The following is a 22,380-nucleotide window of genomic DNA, read 5'->3' as shown; positions in this document are numbered from 1 at the left end:
CCACTGGAGAAGAAGTGGCCATAGTGATCTCTATCAGCTCAGCCACAACCCTGCTGCCTACCAGCGTCCCCAGTGCCCACAGGGGCTGAGCCTTTGACTCCTGTTATCCCTCCTGTTCCCTCCCCATCCTGTGAGGCTCCTCTCGGCAGTGTCCCCAGGAGAGCTCAGCCTTCCTGCCCTGGCCTGTGCCACCCTCACACCAGCCTCACCTGGCTAGGCCCTTGAAGAACTTGCCCATGGCCATGAAGTCAAGCTGATCAGAGCAGTTGAACACAACAGTCTGGATGGCCAAGGCCTTGCCCAGGTCTTTGGTGGTCTCTGTTTTCCCTGTGCCAGCTGGGCCAGCTGGGGCGCCCCCAAACTTGAGATGCAAGGCACCGGTCAGGGTCAGATAGCACCTGCAGGAGAGAGAGGAGGTGCACACGGATTCCCACAGACATAGAGAGAGAGCCTCCCCTGCTTGGCCCCGAGGATGAGCGGCTCTTGCTCCTCCTCCTTCTCAGGGCCCAGCTGTGCGCAGGCCTGGCTACTGGGGTCAGGATGGCAGCCCCTGTGCAGTGCTTCCCCACCCCACCCGGTGGCCTGGGAGTGAGTTCAGGACTCACCCCCAGGGGACACACACCTCGTAGGCAGGGGTGGCAGGCAGAGCCAGGATAAAAAATAGACACCCACTGAGAAGGCTGATCTGTGGCCACACTTCACTTCCCTTAGTCAAAACCCAACTTGAAAACCTGCTACTAAATACAGTCGGCAAGAGGAAACGACTGATTATTCTGGCATGTTGAAAGGAGTATTTGGGTGAAAAAAAATTGTAACGCTCACATCCATTAATGTTTATTGAGCTATGAGCTTTATGTATCAGCTCATGAAATTCTCATAACCACCCGGAGGAAGCCACAGAGGAAACTAAGGCATAGAGGGTCTGAGTCACTTGTCCAAGGTCACTCAGCCTGTGACAGTTGGAGCTGTTTTTTTTTTTTTCATAGATGCCTTTTATTGGTCTGACCAGCGTGACTAGTAGGGGGCATAGGCAGGGCTCCCCTATCTGTCCTGGCCATCTTCCCTCTCCTGGGAGTTCAGAACTCACCCCCAGGGAGAGGAGTGTCTTAGGCAGGGGTGACAGGCAGAGCCAGGATAAAAAATAGACACCCACTGAGAAGGCTGATCTGTGGCCACACTTCACTTCCCTTAGTCAAAACCCAACTTGAAAACCTGCTACTAAATACAGTCGGCAAGAGGAAACGACTGATTATTCTGGCATGTTGAAAGGAGTATTTGGGTGAAAAAAAATTGTAACGCTCACATCCATTAATGTTTATTGAGCTATGAGCTTTATGTATCAGCTCATGAAACTCTCATAACCACCTGGAGGAAGCCACAGAGGAAACTAAGGCATAGAGGGGCTGAGTCACCTGTCCAAGGTCACTCAGCCTGTGACAGTTGGAGCTGTTTTTGGTGTGTTTTTTCATAGATGCCTTTTACTGGTCTGACCAGCGTGACTAGTAGGGGGCATAGGCAGAGCTCCCTATCTGTCCTGCCCATCTTCCCTCTCCTAGGAGTTCAGAACTCAGCCCCAGGGAGAGGAGTGTCTTAGGCAGGGGTGGCAGGCAGAGCCAGGATAAAAAATAGGTTTGGGATTTGAAAGGGGCTCAGGGTGATGTAAAAACATAGGGTTACCAGACCATCCAGATAATACGTCCATCAGGGTAAAGCAGAGCCCATTTCCCTGCACAGGCCCCCTTTCCTTGCAGGGACTGGAAGGGGTCAGGAGGAAGAGCTGCCCTAGGGGCTTCCTACTGTGCCCCTCCTGCCATCAGCATCTCCCAATGTCCTCAGCTTCCTCCACACTGTGCGCCAGGTAGGATTTTTTCTGTCCCAATCCTTTCATTTTTTCTCCTGCTATTTTCTGTTTCTGTAACATCTGACTGTAAATTTCCTCCCTGGACTGAAGAATAAACATTCTTCCTACACGTTCCTACATGTTAGTCTCGTCTACCAAAGCCATAATCTCTGTATCTGTAAGACAGGCATGCTTGCTTGTTCTGTTTAGCGGTTCAGTCTGTATGTCTGCAAGCTTCACCTTCTGTTGAGTGTCAGTGACTGGCTTGAAGCTCTTCGAAGGCCTTTTGAACTCCAGATCCACGGGCGCTGCAGCTCTGTGCCTCCAGAGCTGGTTTTAAACCCGAAGCCCATGCTCATGACCCTGCATGCTCTGACGGACTGGCTGCACCTTTTGTCCCTGCTCTTCTGAGCCAGCTGGAGCTGGGGGAAGGGTCCCAGTGTGGGGAGCCTGTGGGCAGGGAGACTCTTACCTGTCCGTGAGGGGTGTGATCACCAGCCTCCCACTGTTGCCTAGGTACTCATAGCCATAGATGAACTCAGCATTCACAGCTCGGATGTACAGGTTGTCATTCGTCCAGTAGTACCTGGAATTGCAGGAAAATGGGTTCCTGGGCCATGGGGACCATAGGCCACCGGGCAGGGTATGTGGTTGAGGAGATGTGGTTCTTTTGGTGAATAAGGGCATTAGGTACCTCTGCCCAGCTGTCCCAGGGCCTCGAGGACTGAGAACAGCAATTGTTGATTGACTCTCCACCCTCACCTGGCCCCAGCCTGCAGCTGCTCTGACCCTGGTGGTTTCTGGGCCAAGGTCTCCTGCCTCCTCACCTCAGCTGTGAGATCCACTCGAAGTCATTCACAGTGACCACCTTCTCCTGGATCAGCTTGGCCACCACATCCTTGGCATGGACCTCAATGACAATTAGTGCTGATAGCACTGCCCGCTGCATGCGGGACAGCTTCCCTCGCACCAGGGCCACCAGGTCGCTGAGCTGCAGGAGTTGGGGGACACTGTTGGGCAGAGTCATGCAAGGGGTAGGGTCTCTCTCCTTTGCACAGAGCATGGGCTTTTGTCAGGAACAACCCCTCTATCCTGGGGGCTTCTGATGGTCTGGGATGGGAGGGGCACAGGGAAGGTATGGTAGCATGAGAAGTCTGGCAGGGAAGTGAACAGAAATGGAGACACACACATGGCATCTGCTCCCTGAAATGTACGGTGCCATCTGAGCCTTCAAGGGCCAGGTGTGGGGCCTGGTGAGGAGCTTGAGGAAAGATGTGGAACAGCAGCTGTAGTGAGGATGGTGCAAGATATGGCTCCCTCAGTGACCAACTGGAGAGGGAACCTGCCTGGACTCAGAGCTCTCCTCAGACCCCCAGTCCCTCCCGCTGGTGGCTGGTGGTGAGGCACTCATTTCTGGGGTGTCTGACCTGCTGTTTGGATCCAACCCAAGGCCTCTTTCAGGCTCAGTGCAGGAGAGAGCTCCTGGAGGGACTGGGATGTGCGGGGAGCGGGTGATGACCCCCTGACTCCCACCTGCTGGGCGAGCTGGGGGAACAGCTGGTTACTAATGTTGCTGGCCTCCAGGGCTTTTTCCACATCCATAGTCCAGTAGGTCTGGCACCCAGCGATGGTCACCTGGCCAGGCCAGTTCAGAACCCACTGGGTCCTGGGCATCTAGGAAGATAACACAGGCAGGGCTGACCCAGGCAGCTGGTAGTCCCAACCCTGCAGCCTTTTCCCCTTAAACACAGATGTGTGCTTTGGCCTTTTTAAAACTCTGGGCTCAAGTGGTTAATTCCACCTCAAAAGCAGAGAAGCCATTAAGCTCTGGGCCCCTCAGGGGTGAGCAGTCATCACTTCCTCAACAGAGACCTTGAAGCAGAGGGTTGGGAGTGCAGGATCAGGGACATCCAGCCCTGGATTCAAACCCTGGCTCTGCCACCTGTGAGTTACATGCCTTTGGGCAGAAAATATCTCTGATCTGACTTTGTAGGATAAGGGTTAACCCCCAGCCCTGCTGTTGACTGTGGGGCTGGGAGGAGTAATGTGGGTGAAGTCCCAGCCCAGGCCTGGCACATAGTGAGTGCTTAAAATATAACAGCAATGGATTATTATTAAAAGCAAGCCTCATTTTCTGGAGCCTATTTTCAGATTCCTCCCTGAGCAGGCCTCAAGGACCCCCTCTCTCCAGAGATCCCCAAGGCTGTAGCTTGAGGATGAGGCATGCAGGCAGCCCAGCTACCATCATAGAGCAAAGCGCAAACAGAAGGACGACGAGGCTGGGAGGCTGTGCTGGGGTGAGAGGCATGACTCACTGCGGGGTAGGCCTTGATGGCCCTCTCGATGATGTCCCGTATGCTGGTCTTCATGCTGAGCTCCACCTCCCGCAGCCAGTCCTCCACGTTGCTGGACGGGTAGATGGAGAAGGACAACTGCACCTCCTCACCCTCTGCTGAGTACATGTGTGTAATCTCCAGGTCCTCCTGGAATAGCAGCTGTGGGTGGGGCAAACAAGAGTGGGGGCTGCACCAGGTGTGCCCAGAGGCTCCACCCACCACAGCCCCCGAGCCGACCTGCCTGTGCCCTTCACCTCCAGAAGACAGCCCTGCCTCGGGGGCCCACCTGAACATCTGCCTGGGCTGGGCCTTCCCTGCCTGCGTATTCAGGCAGGATGGGTCTGCCTTGTCCCGAGCTGTGGTCCAGCCAGCCCACTTGGGGAAGGAGGCTAACCCTGCCTGCAAGTCCCCCTCTTGCACAGGTCTGTGCAGCCTCCCTTGTAGGCATAATGAGGACAAGGAGAGGCAGGAGCCTCTAGCCTCATAGGTTTCTCAATCCAGCCAGCACCTCAGTGTATTGTGGGGACAGGGCTCCCCTAGATGAGTTGAGAACAGGGTCCCCAGTCCTGAGCTGGGAGTTTTGCAGCTGACCTTCCTCCCACAGGTCCCAGGTGCATCTCACTCGCCACTTCATTTCCTGCTAAAAGGACTCGGGCTAGAGAAGAGCTGTTCTCCTTGGGAAAGAGTCCCAATGCTCCTGGCCCTGAGCCCAAGGCCTGGAGCCCCAGGCCCAGTCACCCACCCGGGCAATGTTCTCGAAGCACTTGCGCAGGTGGGGCTGCACAGCAGTGGGATCCTTTGTCTGGGATAAGATCTCAAGTAGTTCATCATCTGACAGGAAGTAGAATCTGCCAAGGGAACAAGTAGAATCTGGTAAGGGAGTGGGTCAGGCACCCCCTGAGGCCCAGCTGTCCCAGTACAACTGAACCCCTGCAGCCCAGCCTGGGTGGGGTCCTCAATGCCCCAGCCATGTGGGCAGGCACTGACAGAGTGGGCATGGGGCAGGTGGTGCTCACCTGGGGAAGGCCCTCCTCTTGGTCTCCAAGTACTCGCTGAGGCCCTTTTGTACCATGTCTAGCAGCTTGTTGCAATCCCGCAGGCTGTCCAGCAGCCTCTGGTCAGAGCACACATTGATTACCTGCATGGCCCGGGCCAGAGAGAAACCAGAAGTGAGCATGGTCCAACTGGGAGGCATTAAGGTGGGCTCAAAGAGCACCCATATGGGCCAGAGACCCTCAGTGGGGCCTGGGAAGGAACAGGGGCAGGAAAATGGCCCTGAGCTAGGGGTTGCATTTATCACCTGTGTCAGTCCCACGGACAAAAGTCCATGGTCAAAAGAATTAGGGTTAAACAAAGCCAAAGGGTTTGATTTGCTGCAGGACTTTAAAATGATAATGTGGATGGAAAATTTCCATGAAGACAATAATGTGTTTCTGAGGAGTGTCTCTTATGACTGGAGAGCTCACTTGGCAACATAGGCCAAGACCAAAGCCTTGGACTTGTTCTCTAATCTTTCTTGTTCAGGAGAGATGAGACCAGGAGGCTCCCAACAATGTGACGGGGCCGTTAGGGGTCACAGCTTCCCCATCCCATCCCCGTGTGAGCTCACCTCCCGGTTTTCATAGGTGTTCTTCATGATCTTCCTCCAGATCCGTTCCATCGTCTGGTAGCGTTTGCTCTCCACGGGCAACTGCCGATTGATGTCCTCAGAGCTGAAGATAGGCTCCAGGTAGAGCCAGGCCCGCTGACAGTTCAGCCACTCCTCCAGCACTTCCTGGGCAAGGCATGGATTGTCAGCGCCCAGGGTCCAAGGGGGGGTTCCTGTCCCCATGACCTAGACATTTCACCACACCGAGTGCTGGGCAGAGAACTGGCATCAGAGCCAGTGTCTGTGGGGAAATTTCTAGATGGCACTGTCAGCCACAGTACTCCCAGGAATAAAGAGGCTGCATAAATGCCTGCCCTCCAGAGAAACCCAAGTCCCCCACAGGATGCCTGAGCCTCCACAAGAGCTGGGAGCCATCCTTCCCTAGGAGGAACCACACCCAAACCAGCAAACCCTGAAGTAACAGAGGAAAAATCCCCAGTGCATGGAAGCCCAATCAGCCTCCTTGCCTGACAGGACTTTGGGGTCTGTGACCCAGAATTCTCTGAGGTGTATTGGGACTTGAGCTTGAGATCTATAAAATACTCTGAAACATTAGTTCAAGAGTGAGACATCTTCAAAGCAGGCTACCTCCCCTCCTCCCCCCAATTTTGCCTCCAAATTCCCCTTTCAGGATTTATCTCTTGTCTTTTCCGATCAATGCAAACTCATTCATTTCATTCATTCATTTATTCATTCATTCTCTTCCTCTTGAGATGCGTGTCATGGTCAGCTCTATGCCAGGCCCATGTGGGCACCAGGAGAAGCAGAGGGGAACAGGATGTGGTCCTGCCCCCAAGGAGCCCACAGTCCACTAAATGGCCAGTTCTGCCTCTGATCACCAAGAGCCTGGCATGAGCGACATACTCTGTAAGAGGCACTGACCAAGGGCTATGATGGGAACGCCTTGCTGGCAGGTGTGGGGAATCAGTGAGGGCTGCTTGATTCTGAGCCTTGGAGATGGAAGGTAGGGATGGAACTCCAGGTGCAGGGGACAGTGTGAGCAAAAGAGGGAACCCAGGGATAATACTGACCAGCTCAGGTATCTCTGGGTGGTCTAAGGAACACACAGACACGACCTCCTCACTTGGATTCTAGCCTTCACTGGAGGTTTCCAAAAAGCTTCCAGGAGGCCCGGGGGAAGGGGCTGTCAGAATCACACAGGTAGGCCTCGCCCCAGCACAGTGTTCCAAGGCTCTGTAGACAGCCCTTGCCTCTGACCTTGAAAGCTCTGCAGAAGTACAGTCCCTAGTGCCCTGGCAACCTCACCCCAAGCCAGCTCTGAATGAGACAGGAATGGGAGGTTCAGGGCAGAGTGGGAGAGGGCATAGGGAACCTCAGGGCTTTGTGGTGTCCAGTCCAGAAAATTCCAAGACTGGAGGTTCTAGTTGTCCCAAGTCCAGGCAGTCCTTCGGAGGTCTGCTGGCAGGTTTCAGGCCCTTCCTTAGCCAGAGCTTTTGACCAAATAGTAGCCCACCCCCACATCCTGAATTGCCTTCTCCAGCAGCCAAACCTTAGAGATGGAGAGCCCCATTCTAGTCACCCTCCTCTGGACGAAGGTCCTGCCAGACAGCCAGGAGACAAGGCTCTCCAGCGCTTCGAGCACCACCCAGACACCATAAAGAGCCACTTATGGGGCGGATGCTGCCAGGGTAAGGGAGGAGTAAAGGAAGGCCATGGAGGGCCCACCTGAGTCAGCTTCAACTTGTTCTCCCAGGAGTTGATGCGTTGCTCAAAGGGCTTCTTGTAGGGCGAGAAGGACATGCTCTGGGTCATGACAATATGGTCATCAAGCAGCTGTGAGGCCTCATCTGGGCTCTTGAGGATGTAGGTATCTGTCTCCTTGTAGGGCAGCACATTGAACAGGATGGCTGACCACTCCTTCTCCATCTTGTCCAGTGCCTGGGGTGGGGTACAAGTCAGTCTGGGTCCTGAAAAGGGCTGGCCCACATCCTGTCTGACCCGCACTGCAGGAAAGAGCAGGCTCTGCCTGGCCATGACCTTCCCTTGGGTCCCTCTGGCAAATACTTTCTGCTTGTCTGGCCAAAAAATCCCCCATGGACCCTCATCTGAATTCAAAGCCAACTGGCTCTCACACATGTGCTACATGAGTACAACATGCATGTACATGCATATTGGGAGACAGCTAAGGTGCTAGTTAGGAGCTCTGGTCCCAGTTACAGCCCTTACTGGCTATGTCACCCTAACAACTTGCTGAATTTACTCATCCGTTAAATGAGGGCAATGGTATTAGCTCCATCCTGGGAGAGGAAGTCACTTGGGAGAAGTACCTGAGTAATAACTGGTCTTCTCCACTCAAGTGTCATGGCCAGCTCTGTGCCAGGCCCATGTGGGTACCAGAAGCAGAGGATGTTGTCCCTGCCTCCAGGGGACCATTATTAACTCACTTAACAGAATTCACCTCAACCCTTAGAACTGGTGAAGGACCTCAGGGATGGAGCCCAATACTGCCGTCCTCCTATGCTGTCGGGCAGGGCCTGCGTGGGGCAGGGTGAGCCTGCTGGCTGCCCACCTGCTCAATGGTGTACTCCTTGCCGGCCACCTCAGCCACCTTGCTGATGCTCGCAATGTGGTCCTGTAGGTTCATCTCAAGGCAGCGGGCGAAGGTCAGGTTGGCCTTGGGCCTGACATTAATGTTGATTTCATTGGACAACACCTCCCAGTGCCGGTTCCGCATGCCAGGGTTTCGTAGCCCCTGGATCAGTGGGATGTATGGCTTGAACTCCTCGATGCGGGCCCGGATGTCCAAGGCCACTTCCTGGCAGGCTGCCGGGCAGGGTAGGCGGGTGTGAGAAGCAGTGAGCACAGGCAGGGAAGCAGGGGATGGACTGGCTTGATCACCTACCTGGGATGTCCTTGAACTGCTTCACACACTTGTGCATGGTCTTAAAGGACTCAATAACATTCTTCTCTAGCTGCTCAGCATCAATGGCTGACAGGGGGTCGTTCATCCAGCTCTCGGACCAGCGCAGCCAGTCAGAGGCTGTGGTCCAGAGGTCCAGGTAGGGCTGGAACTCCTTCACCATCCTGGAGAGTTTGTCGTACTGCAGAGACAGAAGACCCAGGGCTGCCTTAGGGTTATCTCTTTATGCTGCTCCTTTGGGCCAGGTCCCCTCCCCATCCTTGCTCCTGGCTGCTGTCCCTAATCTTGCCCCGTGGACTTGAGCCTGGACTCCATTCTTCCTGCCCGCTTCAGGCTCTGGGCTCCGAGTGGCTGAGCAATGCCTGCACTGACCCTCAGGTCTCTTGCCTGGTTCTAGCCAATCTCCTTGCCTTGAGGGCCAAGGGTGGGTTATCTCCTCTCTGCAGCCTGCTTGGTCCTGCCCCCAAATGCCAGGGCCCTGCAACCTGGTAGCTGGGTTCTTATATAGCCACAAACACAGAGGATCACTCTCAAACCCTGGGAGTTAGAGGATAGGGTGCCCACTGGAGGCCTACGTTGGTGATGGGCAAGCCGAAGATGCGCTCGCGGTTGTTATAGAGCGTGGCCAGCTGCTGGCAATCCTTCAGCTGCTTCTTGACTCGCCGCACCTCATTGGCGATCTCGTGTGCTCGCGCAATCTCCACGTGTATGGAGAAGCCAGCTACCACAAGCTGTGGGCCAAGCAAGGAGCAAGGAGTCAGAGGCCTCTGTGGCCCAACCCATGCCCACATGCACCCAGGAAGCCCAAGATCCCTAGGCATCAGCATCTCCCAGTTCTGAGAGCACTTTCTTCTCCAAGAGTGAGCAGGCAGCTGACCCATCACAGGCAGCTGACTACCCTGTGGTAACAGCAAAATCAGAGAAGGACCCAGTGCCCTGAACACGGAGCCCACTGCCCACTGGGCATGAAGGACACAACAGAAGAGTTGGGGCTCTTTGATACTCTGAATTCTTCTGGAGCTTGCTACCCAGACTCCCCTCTGGCTTTTCAATTCATTGTTTTTTTTTTCAGTTCATTCTTTCAGACATTTGTTCATTCATCCACCAATTCTTCCATCAAACATTGACATAGCAACTCCTGAATACAAGAATCAAAGCCCGGTCCTGGGGAAGTGTGTGTGTGTGTGTGTGTGTGTGTGTGTGTGTGTTGTGTATTGGGAGCCAATCCCAGCAGAGCCTCAGCCAAACCCTACCTGCAGCCCTTCCAGCTTCTCCTGGAAGTTGTTCTGATCCATAACCTGGATTTTGTGGAACTTCTCCTCGTCTTCTATGTGCTGCTGCCGCACCAACTCTATCTGCCCGAGGATCTTAGAAGGCCAGTTGTTGGCAGCCCATCTGGATGGGGCAGGGGTGGGGGTGTCACAGCTGAAATCAAGATGGCCTCTGGCATCTTGGCAGGGCATTTCTGGTGTGACCGCACAGCCATGGTCACAAGGATATTTGAAAGCCACTGTAGCTTAGCACCTCTTGCCCTACCTCCTGCTGTCCACCACCCACCTAGGGAGGGTGGGGACCAAGCTCCCACTCACTTGTCATTGAAGTCATCTGTGCTGAGGTTGTAATGGAATTCATCCATGATCTGGTAGTCATCCATGACCCTCGCAATCCGCTCCTGTAGGGACAGGCAGTGATGAGAATGCCTGTGTGCTTGGGCTCCCCAAGGTGATGGGTGCTAGAGAGAGGCTGCTCTCTTCCAGAGAGGGGAGACCTGGGGTCGGGGAGGAGGCATGGGGTGCAAAGCCAGCATTGGGCTCAGAGCTCCAAGGGCCATGGCTACCACACCTCCAACCTTCAGCCCCTGACCCATATCTTCCACCCTCCTCACCTCCTAGACAGCACAGCTCCGAACTTTCACCGTGCACCCAGCCTCATAGCTCTCCCTAGCCCCACCTGTCTTCTGTATCTACCTCACCTCTGGCTTCAGTGTTCCTGATCTCCCAGCTCCTGCCTTCAGACCTGAGCAATGGTCCATAACTCCCAGCTCCCAGTTCACGGTTTGCCCACCTGACATCTAGCCCCACCAGGATCTTGGACAGTAGTACCCCCGCTCCCTGGCTCCCATGTGTGCGCCTCACCTCCAGCACCACCTGCTTTTCAGGGATGCCCTTCATCCACTCTCGAAGCTCAGCCAGCTCCTCTATGCTATTCGGCTTCTCGTAGATCTTGCGGCTGATGCTGCGAAACTCCTCACAGATCTGGCGGTGGGAGGGCACTAGGGAGGCCAGGTGCCTCTTTCTTGCCTTCCCTGGGGCCTGCTCCCCCTTCCTGGTCCCCAGTGTTTCCAGATAGGAAATTTCTCCCACTCCACCACATCCTGCAGCCGGCTCACTGGGGAGCTGCAGCCTTGCGGTGGGGCAATAGCATCACCAAGCACACTTCACCTTCTCCAGCCTCCTGGGCCAAGCCCACACACACACACACACACACACACACACACACACACACACACACACACACACACACACACACACACACACACACACACACACACACACTTCTGAGGCCTGCACTTGCACACCCTCAGCTCTGTGAAACAACCCATCTCAGGGTGTTTGTTCTTCATGAGGAGTTCCCAGTTCTCTACAAGCTTAGAGGAGGTAGCAGCACCCCCTTTCTGGGCCCCCCCATATGGGACAGCTCTCCGTAGACAGCCAGGGTCAAGGCAGGATGACTTCCACTGGCCTTCCACTGGCCTGGTGTCTGCAGACACCCCTGACCTTGATTGGAGACATCTTGCTTGTTGGAGTTCACCCTGGACACAAGGGTACAGGTGTTGCTCCGTCACTGGGGCTGGACCCTGGGGGGGGGACTTACGTCTTCCACCTCCTTGTGCAGGTGCTTGGCCAGGATGTCCAGCATGGAAGTGGCCAGCGCCTTGCGCTTCTTGGACAGGCTCTGCTTGACATTGTCCACGTTGATGTAGAAGGGCCCAATGACGATGCTGCTGGGCAGCGAGCTGTCCATGATCTCTTTCTCCCGCAGGTGGGTGAGCACCACCCTCTGCACCTCCTCAGCTGATGGGCATTTCGTCTGGTAGGCCCTGTGGACAGCGGGCACACGAGGAGTAGAGGGTGGTGAGAGTATGCATGGGGGTCACACAGACACACACAGACGCACGCAGCACACACGCACTTGAGGAATGTGGTGATGTCATTGTTATTCAGCTCCAGGTACTTTCTGTACTTCTTGGCATAGGCCTGCAGTGGGATCATGGCCTTGCGCACAGCCTTGGCGATGATGGCCCTCAGCTCCTCCACCAGGGGCTCGTGAAGCCCCACTGACTCCAGCAGGGGGTTACCGCTGATGAAGATGTCCTCCATCACCAGCTGTGGAGTGGGGGTGAGGCACAAAACTGGATGAGCCATGAGCAGGTGGGCAGAGGAGTTGGAAATGTGATCCAAAGACTGAGTGTGGCCACGCACAGAGAGCATGGTGGGGGTGGGGACAGGGAAGGGCTGTGGATCAATACAAGACCAAAGCCCCATAGAGTCCACCAAGGGGCACTGTCTTTTTCTGTCTGTGCCCGACTCAGCCCATTGCCAAGGAAAGAAACAGATGGGACAACCAGGTCACTGATGGCTCTGACTGACCAGCAAGGAAGACAAGAGGGGACTGGAGTTACAGAGGCTGCTGGACCAGGGCTTGGGCTCTGTGCAGATCTGGTAATGAAATGGGGACTTCTGACTAGAGTGTGGTGGTTGGTCTGTGTCCACATCTTAGCTGAAGAGAGAGGGCAGGAGCTGGGTGGGGTCAAGAAGGTGGGATCTGGGTCAGACATGGCTGTGGCAGAAGCGGGCCAGTGAGCCCCATTGGCATCACAGGTCTGACAGCAGCTATGCAACCTTTGGCCAAACTTCCCCCGAGTCTCATGACAAAATGTGGATGTTGACGGTTCCCAACTCAGCTTATGGTGAGGATGAAATGGGCTATTCAAGAATTAAAGGGCGGAGCACACTGCAGCCAGGTGGGAGGCCATGATAAAGCTGAACTGCTCTAATACTCAGGGCAGCACCTGGGGCTGCGGAAGCCATTACCAGCCAGAGCAGCAGGTGCCCGGGCCTTGTGGGTACCTTCTCCAGCTGGGGCACTGCGTGGGTGGCCAGAATGCCCTTGTCAAAGAGGTTGAGCAGAGATGTCTCGAACTGCTCTAGCGGTGTGCTGTAGTGCACTCCTGAGCTGTCCAGCACCAGGTCCACGATGAACAGAGGATTCTTCCGAGGCCTGTGGGGCAATGCGGGCTGACCATAGGCAGGGGCCTGAGGAGGCCCGAGTGCAACAGGCCCAGCCCTCTGCTCTTTCTGCTGCCATGGTGGCTCTTGAGCTCTCCATGATGAGACTTGCCTCCTCCCTCCTCCCAGAAACCTCCAAGTTACCAGAGAGAAAGCCCCAGACCAGCCAAACAGGCTCTGCTATTCTAGCCACTTACCCAGAATTCCATGCGCACCAGGGAGGGGGAGGACCCTCTGTGTGGTCTTGAGTTCATCAGGACAGGTCGGCCACACCCTGGGCACTGTGGCTCCCCACTCTCCCTGGGAGCTCTCTAGCCTTGGCTTCCGATACTCACTACATATGACAACTCTCAAACCTGGATACTAGCTGGGCCTCCCCTCTGCGTTCTGGATTGCCACCCACCCACCCGGACCTCTGATGGCATCTCAATCATCCCGTGTACCCTGAGTCCTGCCAGCTTCCCCTCTGCCTATGCACTGCCCCAAATCTGTCCCACCAAGTCCCAGCCCTGTCACCCCTTATCCAGACAATGGCAGAAGCCTTGTTCTTCTGTCTCACTTGTCCCCACAAATCCAGAGCATCATTCTAGAATGTAAATCAGATCATTTCTCCCCTCTGATAGCTGCTGACCAAACTTAGAATAAATCCAGCCCTGATCATGACCCCAGGAGGCTCTGTGTGATCTGGCCTGGTCTCACCTATGTCACCTGACCAGCCTTCCCTGCCCTCCCCACGCCAGCCACAGCTGCTGGCCTCTCTTTCCTTGACTGCCCCAGTTTTCTTTCTCCCTCCATATTTCTGCACATGTTGGTCCCTCCACCTACCCCACATCTCTTCCCAGCTGGTTTCCTCCCTGTCTCAAGTCTTGGTTCAGATGTCACCTCCTACCTGAACCCCTGGCAAAGCCCCTTTCCTCCCAGGGTCTTTCACAGCCTGTCAAGATAGGCAATGACTGTCTTTTTTCTCTCTCTCTCTATTCTCCTGTGAGTGCAAGGGTCATGCCACTCTTATTCCCCTAAAACCCTGCCTGTTCCTGGCTCAGAGAATATTTCTCAAATGAGTAACTCAGTGACTGACTGAGAGAATGAAGGCCACAGAAGAAATGCAAGCCAGGACGGAAGCCAACAACCAGGGTGGAAGCCAGGAGCTCCCTGCTGTCCAGGACCTGGCAGTGATGGGCACCCTGACCCTGGTCCCCTTGGTCCCCACACCCTGCACCACCCTAGCCACTGGGGCCTGGCAAGGAATAGTTCTGGTGTCAACAGGTGCCTCGGCCCAGGAGGCCCACCTGTAGGGGCTGTTGATGAAATCTTCGCCCCATTCCATGTCATCAGTGCAGTCGAGCACACTGTAGCAGGCCTCATTGATGAACTGGGAGAAGCTGGTCAGCGAGTCCTGCACCAGGAAGCGCAGCGTGTCCTGCAGCATGTACTTGATCAGCTCCATCAGCTTGCGCAGCTTCGACATGAGGTACACCGCCCAGTTGTTCTCGTAGAGGTTGTACCAGCCCTTGCTCATGTCCCGCAGGCTGCTGCGCATGGCCACCTTGAGCGTGCTGATCCAGGTGTCCTTGAGGAACATCTGCACCTGGAGTGGCCAAAGGTGGCATCACGTGGCCACCCTAGGGAACCGCTGCCCACAGCTGCCATGTTCAGGGACTCCAGGCACCAGGATGCTCTAGTGGCCTCAGGACTCAGATGGCTACACAGGGATCTCCCCCAACCTCAACTTATTGACAATCCCTGCCAACCAACACCCTCCCGCGACCCTGTGAACCAGGCTGCTTTGGGGGAAGCAGGGCTCTCCTTCCAGCCAAGGGAGAGAGACACAGAGACAGAGAGACAGAGACACCAGAAATGAGGCAGAGACATAGACTGGAGCAGAGAGAGGCAGAGACAGAGGAAGCCTTTAGGCCAGTGATGGCGAACCTTTTGAGCTCGGCGTGTCAGCATTTTGAAAAACCCTAACTTAACTCTGGTGCCGTGTCACATATAGAAATTTTTTTTGATATTTGCAACCATAGTAAAACAAAGATTTATATTTTTGATATTTATTTTATATATTTAAATGCCATTTAACAAAGAAAAATCAACCAAAAAAATGAGTTCGCGTGTCATAGGTTCGCCATCACTGCTTTAGGCCATCTGGCAGCTGTCTCCCATGAGGCAGAATCCCTTCTCTCTGGTACCCAATCCTCAGGGAGACACGGGGTGCATAGAGTTCCTGCTTTTGCTTCAGAGGCCACTAGGGTCTGGATGGAAAGTGACTGGCTCTCCTGTTCTCTTGGGGGTGAGCACCCCCCTTGGCACCCACCCCAGCCTACCAGAGGTCTAGGAAGAGGCGAGGCCTGGTGTGAAGGAAAGCAGGGCTCTCAGCCTCACCACGGGCTCATCAGCCCTGGGCTTCCCCAGGAGCCCCTGGTCTGGCCTGTCAGCGCTGAGGCTCTGGCCTGCATGCTGCTGCTTTGTGCCCTGGGTGGCCACGCACCTGAGTGAAGGTCTGTGACTGGATCTGCTCGAACTCCTCCAGGCGGCTGTACTTAGAGAGGCTCGAGTGGAACAGGGACATGGCGATCACCTTGTTGCACTCAGCCCGCACCTTGCTGAGGGCTGTGATGACCTCCGGCCGTGTGAGCAAGGACACAAAGGTGAAGTCCCCCTTCTGCTCCCGGAAAGGGTACTTGGGGATACTCACCAGCCCTGGGGGGGGTGGGGGGGTGGAAGGGCCAGTGTCAGATGGGCCTAGGACACAACCGGGGTCAGGACAGATCTAGAGGGACAGAGCTCCTGCCTCCTCCCTGAAAGAGGCACACACGTCCCCAGAACCCCTCTCTTTCCACGGTCTGTTAGAGGGGCCCTAGGGCCCCACAATGAGGTGCCTGCTCTCGTGTGGAAATGAATTTCCTCCAGGCCCCTCTGGGTCACAGACCCTTCTGAAGTGGGTGAGAACCCTCCCCCCATCCATTCCTGCCCACTCTGCACACCACCCCTGATGCCCATCTGGGCCTACCCTGGAATACCAAGAAAAGATGTGGGCACCACCAGGACACTTGGAATGCCCACTGTCCACACCCGACCCAGCTTCCCGGGCACTTTATACATGTGGAAGATGGACCCCAGGAAAAGAAATTAGCAGAGATTGGGGAGCTCAAAGCCAGGAGGACTTGGAGGGACCTGACAGCCTACTCCGACTCAGTCTGCCACCTGTCCAATGGAGTCGCAGCAATGCCAAACTACTCCTGCTATTGGAGGAAGAAAGGCCCACATGTCCTGAGGTCAGACAATCAGAGAGCCCTTCTCATCCACTTCTGAACAACTGTTCTCCTAGTACACATTTACCTTTTGCTCCTTCTGTTCTACTCAGACTATTGTTCTTTAAAGGAACCTTCACCCACCACCCAGCTCCCCAGGCAGACAGGAAAAGGAGGGAGATGAATGCTGGGGACAGGATAGGTGCAGGTGAGTGTTGGGTTTATAGAAGGAGGGGAGGGAGGGGCTCTGGCTGGGTGGGTGGCCCTAGGTCCTCCTTTGCCTAATGCCCTCACCTTGCTTGGGCACCTTCTCCTCTTCCTTCTTAGGCAGGGTCACGTAGGAGAACGTGTCGGGCTTGGAGGAGACAATTTGGTCAAAGTTGATCTTGTTCATGCTGCGCTCGTAGTCGAGGTTCACTTCTTTGGATAGATTGCTGAGTTGCTCCAGAACCCTGTCCATGGGGCCAAGAGAGAGGAGTCAGGGGGCTCCACACACCCTGTCACCCACCCTGGGCCCAGGCTCTGCTCTGGCATGGGCTTGGGGACATGGGCTTGGGGCTTCCTCTGGCATGGATGGACGCACCTCCCACCTAGACCCCTGGCCACTGACCTCATTACCCTTGTCAGCTGCCTCTTTCATGCCACTCCCACCCTCACATCAGTCCCTGACTCTGCCCAGTTTGCTTCTCACTTCTCAATGTCATCTAGTGCAGGCCACACTCCCTGTCTAGTCCCCTCACCCCCACCCCTGCCCATTCTAATCCATTCCCTGTGCCCACCTAGTCCACCCACAGGCGGCCCCTGAGTTCGTAGAGGCACCAAGCTCTCAGGTATCTCGGAGCCTCTGCACACACTGTAGCCTCTGGCAGCCACACCTGATAGATCCAGACCCAACTCCACCTGACCAGCCTTGCTCCTCCCTTGGGGTTTCTGTCCTGGGCATATTTGCCCTCTTTGGATGAAGGAAGCCCCCATTTATGCTCCCAAAGTGCTCCCCTGGCCTTGACACCCCTGGTCCCCTCTGGTCAGTAAGCACAGGACGAGGAACAGTGTGTGCATGGGGCATGTCCAGCTTATGGTCATTTCTGCAGAGCCTTGAACAGGGCCTGGTATCAAAGGGTTCCCTGTACGCAGGTATTGAGTGCACACATAAAGAAATGAACGATCCAAAGACTAGAGGCACTGAACAGACGGTCAAACCTCTGAGGGAAGGCAGGGGAGGTTTGGAGTCGGGGGGCGGGTAAGAGATCAACCAAAGGACTTGTATGCATGCATATAAGCATAACCAAGGGACACAGACAGTAGGGGGGTGAGGGGATGTGCTGGGGGGTGAGGGAAGAAGGGAAGAAGGGAAGAAGGGAAGAAGGGAAGAAGGGAAGAAGGGAAGAAGGGAAGAAGGGAAGAAGGGAAGAAGGGAAGAAGGGAAGAAGGGAAGAAGGGAAGAAGGGAAGAAGGGAAGAAGGGAAGAAGGGAAGAAGGGAAGAAGGGAAGAAGGGAAGAAGGGAAGAAGGGAAGAAGGGAAGAAGGGAAGAAGGGAAGAAGGGAAGAAGGGAAGAAGGGAAGAAGGGAAGAAGGGAAGAAGGGAAGAAGGGAAGAAGGGAAGAAGGGAAGAAGGGAAGAAGGGAAGAAGGGAAGAAGGGAAGAAGGGAAGAAGGGAAGAAGGGAAGAAGGGAAGAAGGGAAGAAGGGAAGAAGGGAAGAAGGGAAGAAGGGAAGAAGGGAAGAAGGGAAGAAGGGAAGAAGGGAAGAAGGGAAGAAGGGAAGAAGGAAAGAAGGAAAGAAAGAAAAAGAAAGAAAGAAAGAAAGAAAGAAAGAAAGAAAGAAAGAAAGAAAGAAAGAAAGAAAGAAAGAAACTAATAAATTAAGAAACTAAGAAACGAATGAAAGCATGTCCATGGCTCAGAGCCCCATGTGACAAGCAGGAAAGGCTCTGGCGGGAGGTGGCCCATGACATCCAGGAGCCCTCCTCTTGTCAGGGACATCCTTCACCCAGTCCCTGGCCTGCAGCTCTCCTTCTGTGCTTCTCTGCTTCCCAGTCCAGCAAACTCAGCTCAAGCGCTGCTTCCTCCAATGACCAATAACTGAGTCAAACATACAAAATCAAGCCCCCTTGTCCTGTCTCCCTCAGGATAAATTCTGTGGCGGCATTCATTTAGAGTTCTCCACGGGATCAGAGGCTAGACTCGTCCTAAATCCACACCTTTGCCTCATTGCTTCCTCCACCATATCCTTCTCTCCCCTACAGATTTCTTCTGAAAGGACTTCATCAACAAATCAATCACTTACCCAAGAATCTCCAAATCACACTTTGCTTCTAGGGACTCTGACTTACGGTAGGACTTAATGGACCCTGAACCTGTGCTTCAGAAACGGCTGCTGCCATCCTGCCTGGAGGTAAGCCAGCATGCACTGGAGGCAGGCTGAGCCCCACACTCTGAGCCTGACACCGCCTGCATCAGATTCCTTGTTACAGGTAAAGTAGTGTGTATTTCCCTGATGGCTAAGCCAATCTGAGCCCAGCATCTTTATTATGTAAATGTTCTAAATAACCTAAAACTGAAGAAATGGGGTTCTGGGCAACCAAGGTAATGGTGGCTACATCAATTCAACTCTCCCAGCACACTCTCAAAAATACATACATACAAAAAAAAAGAAAAGCAAGAACAAACAACACCTTTAGCATAGAATAGAGAGAATGCTCAAACTTCACATTATCTTTAGGTAGAAAAATAAACATCAACTCCCAGTGAGCTGTTGCTCACATTCCTGCTGCAAGCCTTCCTGGAGAACAAGGGAAGACAGGAAAACTGTGAAGGAGGGAGTAGTGGTAGCCCTAAGATTGATCCAAAGTCCTGCCAGAAAGAGCAAGCCCATCCCACGGGCAGATATACTGAGCAAGAGTCCTGGCAAAGCATAAGGAAGAAACTGACATGCATGCATTCAAAGTAGTTTCTCAGAAGGGCATGACTGATGAGGAGGAAGGTGACAGGAAAGGAGTCATTTGGAGATTGAAAGTTGACTGGGGAAAAAGTAAAAGTGAAAATTAGAGTCCTCAAAGATAAGAGAGAACAAAAAAACTTGGAGGACACACAATTCTTCTTACACACACACACACACACACACACACACACACACACGGCCATCCATTAAAAACAGAAAGCTAGTTTGTTACACTAACAGAAGAGGGCAACCTTGAACTAGGAATCTTGCAAAACATCCCAAATCCATGAAGTGAGTAGGTGAAAGTGAAGTACACTTATATGAAGTTACTATAAGAAAAAGAGAGAGAAGACTTTAACTGATGAAAAGTCTCATGCACTCCTCAAAAAAGAAACAGACACAACAGGAGAAAATTAGCACAGCTCTTCAAACTGAACTAAACATCTTCAAACAAGTATTTGGGCATATGAACAAAACACCTTAAATCAGATCCAAAGACAGAACACAGAAATAGGAAAATGGGAAGAAAGGTGTTTGACTGAAAAGAAAAGAAATGGAAGAAACAAAACTTTCTCAGGAAGGAAGGCTAAATTACAAGGTTCCCAAGGAAGAATAGAGTCAAATAAATAAGTGTAATCATAGAGTCAATAAAAAATGTAATAAAGTACATTGAAGAAAGGCAGGGATATAACCAAGAGAATAAAAATGATAAAGAGAAAGACTAAAAGGGGTCAGAAAATGGTTGAATTAGAAATTGGCAAAGAAGAAGCAACACAGAGAGGTAGATAGGTAGATGGATAGATATAATGGAATCTCTGATGAAGAAAAAACAAAACAATAGAACAAAACTAATACTTAAAACTATAATTCAGGAGGAGGGGGTGTGCAGTGGGCAGACAGCTGGAAAATTTGGGGCTGCTGAGCCATTCGTCCATACATACCAACACACCTTGTCAAACTAGCCCCTATCTTCCTAGTTACTTCTTCACCAGGGACTACCCACCCCCATCCTAAACCAACCCCCCTACCTCTCCATTCTTCACAAATCTATTGATTCTTTGTCTAAAAGGTATAAAAGCTTCCTGCTCTGGAAAGAACACACACACACACACCTGTAATTCAAAAGGAACTTGCAGAAATAAAAGAATATCTGAATTTCTGTGTTTAAAAGGCCCATTGTGTACTTGGGAAAACTGACCCAGAATGATCAACTCTGAGGCATATTCTAGTAAAATGATTGGGCTTTAAAGATTAAAAAAATCCTCAAGCACTCCAAGCAAAATAATCAAACAGCTTACAAGGGACGGGCCACTGGACTGGTATCAGGCTTTTCAAAAGCAACATACAAAGCAAGGCGAGCATTAAAACAAAACAAACCCTAGCCAGTTTGGCTCAGTGGGTAGAGCGTCAGCCCACGGACTGAAGGGTCCCGGGTTCGGTTTTGGTCACGGTGCATGCAGATAACTGATTGACGTGTCTCTCTCACATAGATGTTTCTCTCTGTGTGTCTCCCCGCTTCCCTTCCACTCTCTCTAAAAATCAATAAATGGAAAGAAATATCCTTCAATGAGGATTAAAAACAAACAAAAAAAACGCTCTAGGAATAAAAGTATGAACCAAGAATTTTATATTCAGTCAGGTTGTCCTTCAGATTTTAAACATGCAAGAACTCTAGGACGCTATACCCTTGAGCCTTTATAAGAATATAATGGAAGAGGAGCTGAACCCAACCAAAAGACTGATGGGGTTCCAGGCACATAACCCCAAAATATGGACCTTCGCATACTGACTGTTTTAAGCTGAAGGAATTTGGGAAAGAGCAGGTGCAGGAGGAACCCTCTGACCTTGTCCTGAGGCAGGTCATCAGACCCTCTCCTGAGAGGTGCTCTCCCATACCTTGGAGGAAAGGACAACCTTAGCTCTCAGATGGCGCGCTGCCAAGAGGACCCGAAGGAACAGGCCTTGCTCAGCTCTCCCCATTGACTACCCCAGCTCATGTCCTTTGTCTTGTCCCATTTCCCACAGCTGTCCCCTCCCCACCAGGCCTAGCATAACAGCACTTGGGCGTAACCTCTTCAGTCTTCATTTCCTTAGGGAGGGTCCCATGTCAACTAAAACATATAAATACATTTGTATGCTTTCCTCCTGTTAATCTGTCCTTTATTACAGAGCCCCAGCAGAAAACCTAGAAAGATGTAAGGAAAAGGACTTTCTTCCTCCCCTATGAAATGATAGGGAAAACGTCAGGAAAAAAGACTAATATGCTTAATATATTTAATTGTAGATTTAAGACTAAAACAAAGATACAGATGAGAGTGAAAAAATGTTAAAATATTCAGTAGAAAAAAGCAACTAAAAATGGAAGGAGAAAGTAGAATGAGATTGAGGATTGTTGCATAGGAAATAGAAGAGAGTTAGAAATACCGTTAAAAACTGACAAACTGGATATTAAAAGGTTAAGTAGGAAAGCAGGGGATTACAGGCATTATAATGAGGAGAAGTACAAAAGAATTCACTAAAATGAAGGTACAAACCTACCTAAATACCAAAATGAGTTTTAAAAGTAAATGAACAAAGAAAATACATCATGTAGAGAAACACAGGATCTATAATAATAAAAGCATAATATGCTAATTAGATCAGACTTCCTTCTGGACATCCTTCCAGATGACCTTCTGGATAAGCCGAGTCCTGCGAGGGAAGCCCAGGTCCCGGGTGCCAGAGGGAAGCTGGTGCCAGCAGACGGGGGAAGGAAGGCCTACTCTTGCATGAATTTTGTGCATCGGGTCTCTAGTAATAACTATAATATTAAATAATATGACATAATTGAGATTAAACATATCAGCTCTATCACTTCTTACAAGAAAAAGATTTTTAATTTGACTCACAAAGACCCAATATGTTGATAACAAGACCTATCTAAAACAGAAAGGCTAAAAATAGAGGGATGGACAAAGATACATCAGGAAGATGGAAACAACAAAAAAAGCCAGATTATAATTCTGATATCAAACAAAGTAAAATTCAAGTTTAAAAGCATTATACCTGACAAAGGACACTTTTTAAGGCTAAAAGTTGCAATTCATAATGATGATATAACATTTTCTCTCAGTGGACAAAAGTAAGTGAAGATATAGAAGACATAAATAACATAGTAATCAATAATGTAGATTTTATGGAATATATATTATGTATA

At 52.2% G+C, this 22,380-nt stretch overlaps 1 protein-coding gene and 1 pseudogene across 1 annotated transcript in view; both read right to left on the bottom strand.

The window, feature by feature from the left end:
* DNAH1 (dynein, axonemal, heavy chain 1) overlaps positions 1–22,380 on the bottom strand; it is an 86,402-nt gene that overhangs the window by 37,271 nt on the left and 26,751 nt on the right. The window contains exons 9-29 of the mRNA XM_005862341.2: positions 16,540–16,697; positions 15,483–15,694; positions 14,284–14,582; positions 12,836–12,986; positions 11,898–12,091; positions 11,580–11,805; positions 10,841–10,960; positions 10,295–10,377; positions 9,959–10,100; positions 9,281–9,436; positions 8,688–8,886; positions 8,355–8,608; positions 7,511–7,723; positions 5,786–5,950; positions 5,193–5,314; positions 4,919–5,024; positions 4,156–4,335; positions 3,374–3,514; positions 2,668–2,831; positions 2,313–2,426; positions 210–398 (exon numbers count right to left, since the gene is read on the bottom strand). Of these exons, the coding sequence (XP_005862403.1) occupies positions 210–398; positions 2,313–2,426; positions 2,668–2,831; positions 3,374–3,514; positions 4,156–4,335; positions 4,919–5,024; positions 5,193–5,314; positions 5,786–5,950; positions 7,511–7,723; positions 8,355–8,608; positions 8,688–8,886; positions 9,281–9,436; positions 9,959–10,100; positions 10,295–10,377; positions 10,841–10,960; positions 11,580–11,805; positions 11,898–12,091; positions 12,836–12,986; positions 14,284–14,582; positions 15,483–15,694; positions 16,540–16,697 (3,588 nt within the window). The remainder of the gene's footprint in view (positions 1–209; positions 399–2,312; positions 2,427–2,667; positions 2,832–3,373; positions 3,515–4,155; positions 4,336–4,918; positions 5,025–5,192; positions 5,315–5,785; positions 5,951–7,510; positions 7,724–8,354; positions 8,609–8,687; positions 8,887–9,280; positions 9,437–9,958; positions 10,101–10,294; positions 10,378–10,840; positions 10,961–11,579; positions 11,806–11,897; positions 12,092–12,835; positions 12,987–14,283; positions 14,583–15,482; positions 15,695–16,539; positions 16,698–22,380) is intronic.
* Positions 1,794–2,209, bottom strand: LOC102249001 (annotated as a pseudogene).

The sequence above is a fragment of the Myotis brandtii genome, unplaced genomic scaffold (assembly GCF_000412655.1).
Source record: "Myotis brandtii unplaced genomic scaffold, ASM41265v1 scaffold164, whole genome shotgun sequence".
Lineage (NCBI taxonomy): Eukaryota > Metazoa > Chordata > Mammalia > Chiroptera > Vespertilionidae > Myotis > Myotis brandtii.
Note: the sequence above shows the minus strand (reverse complement) of the source record. Positions and strands in the feature narration are given on the sequence as shown.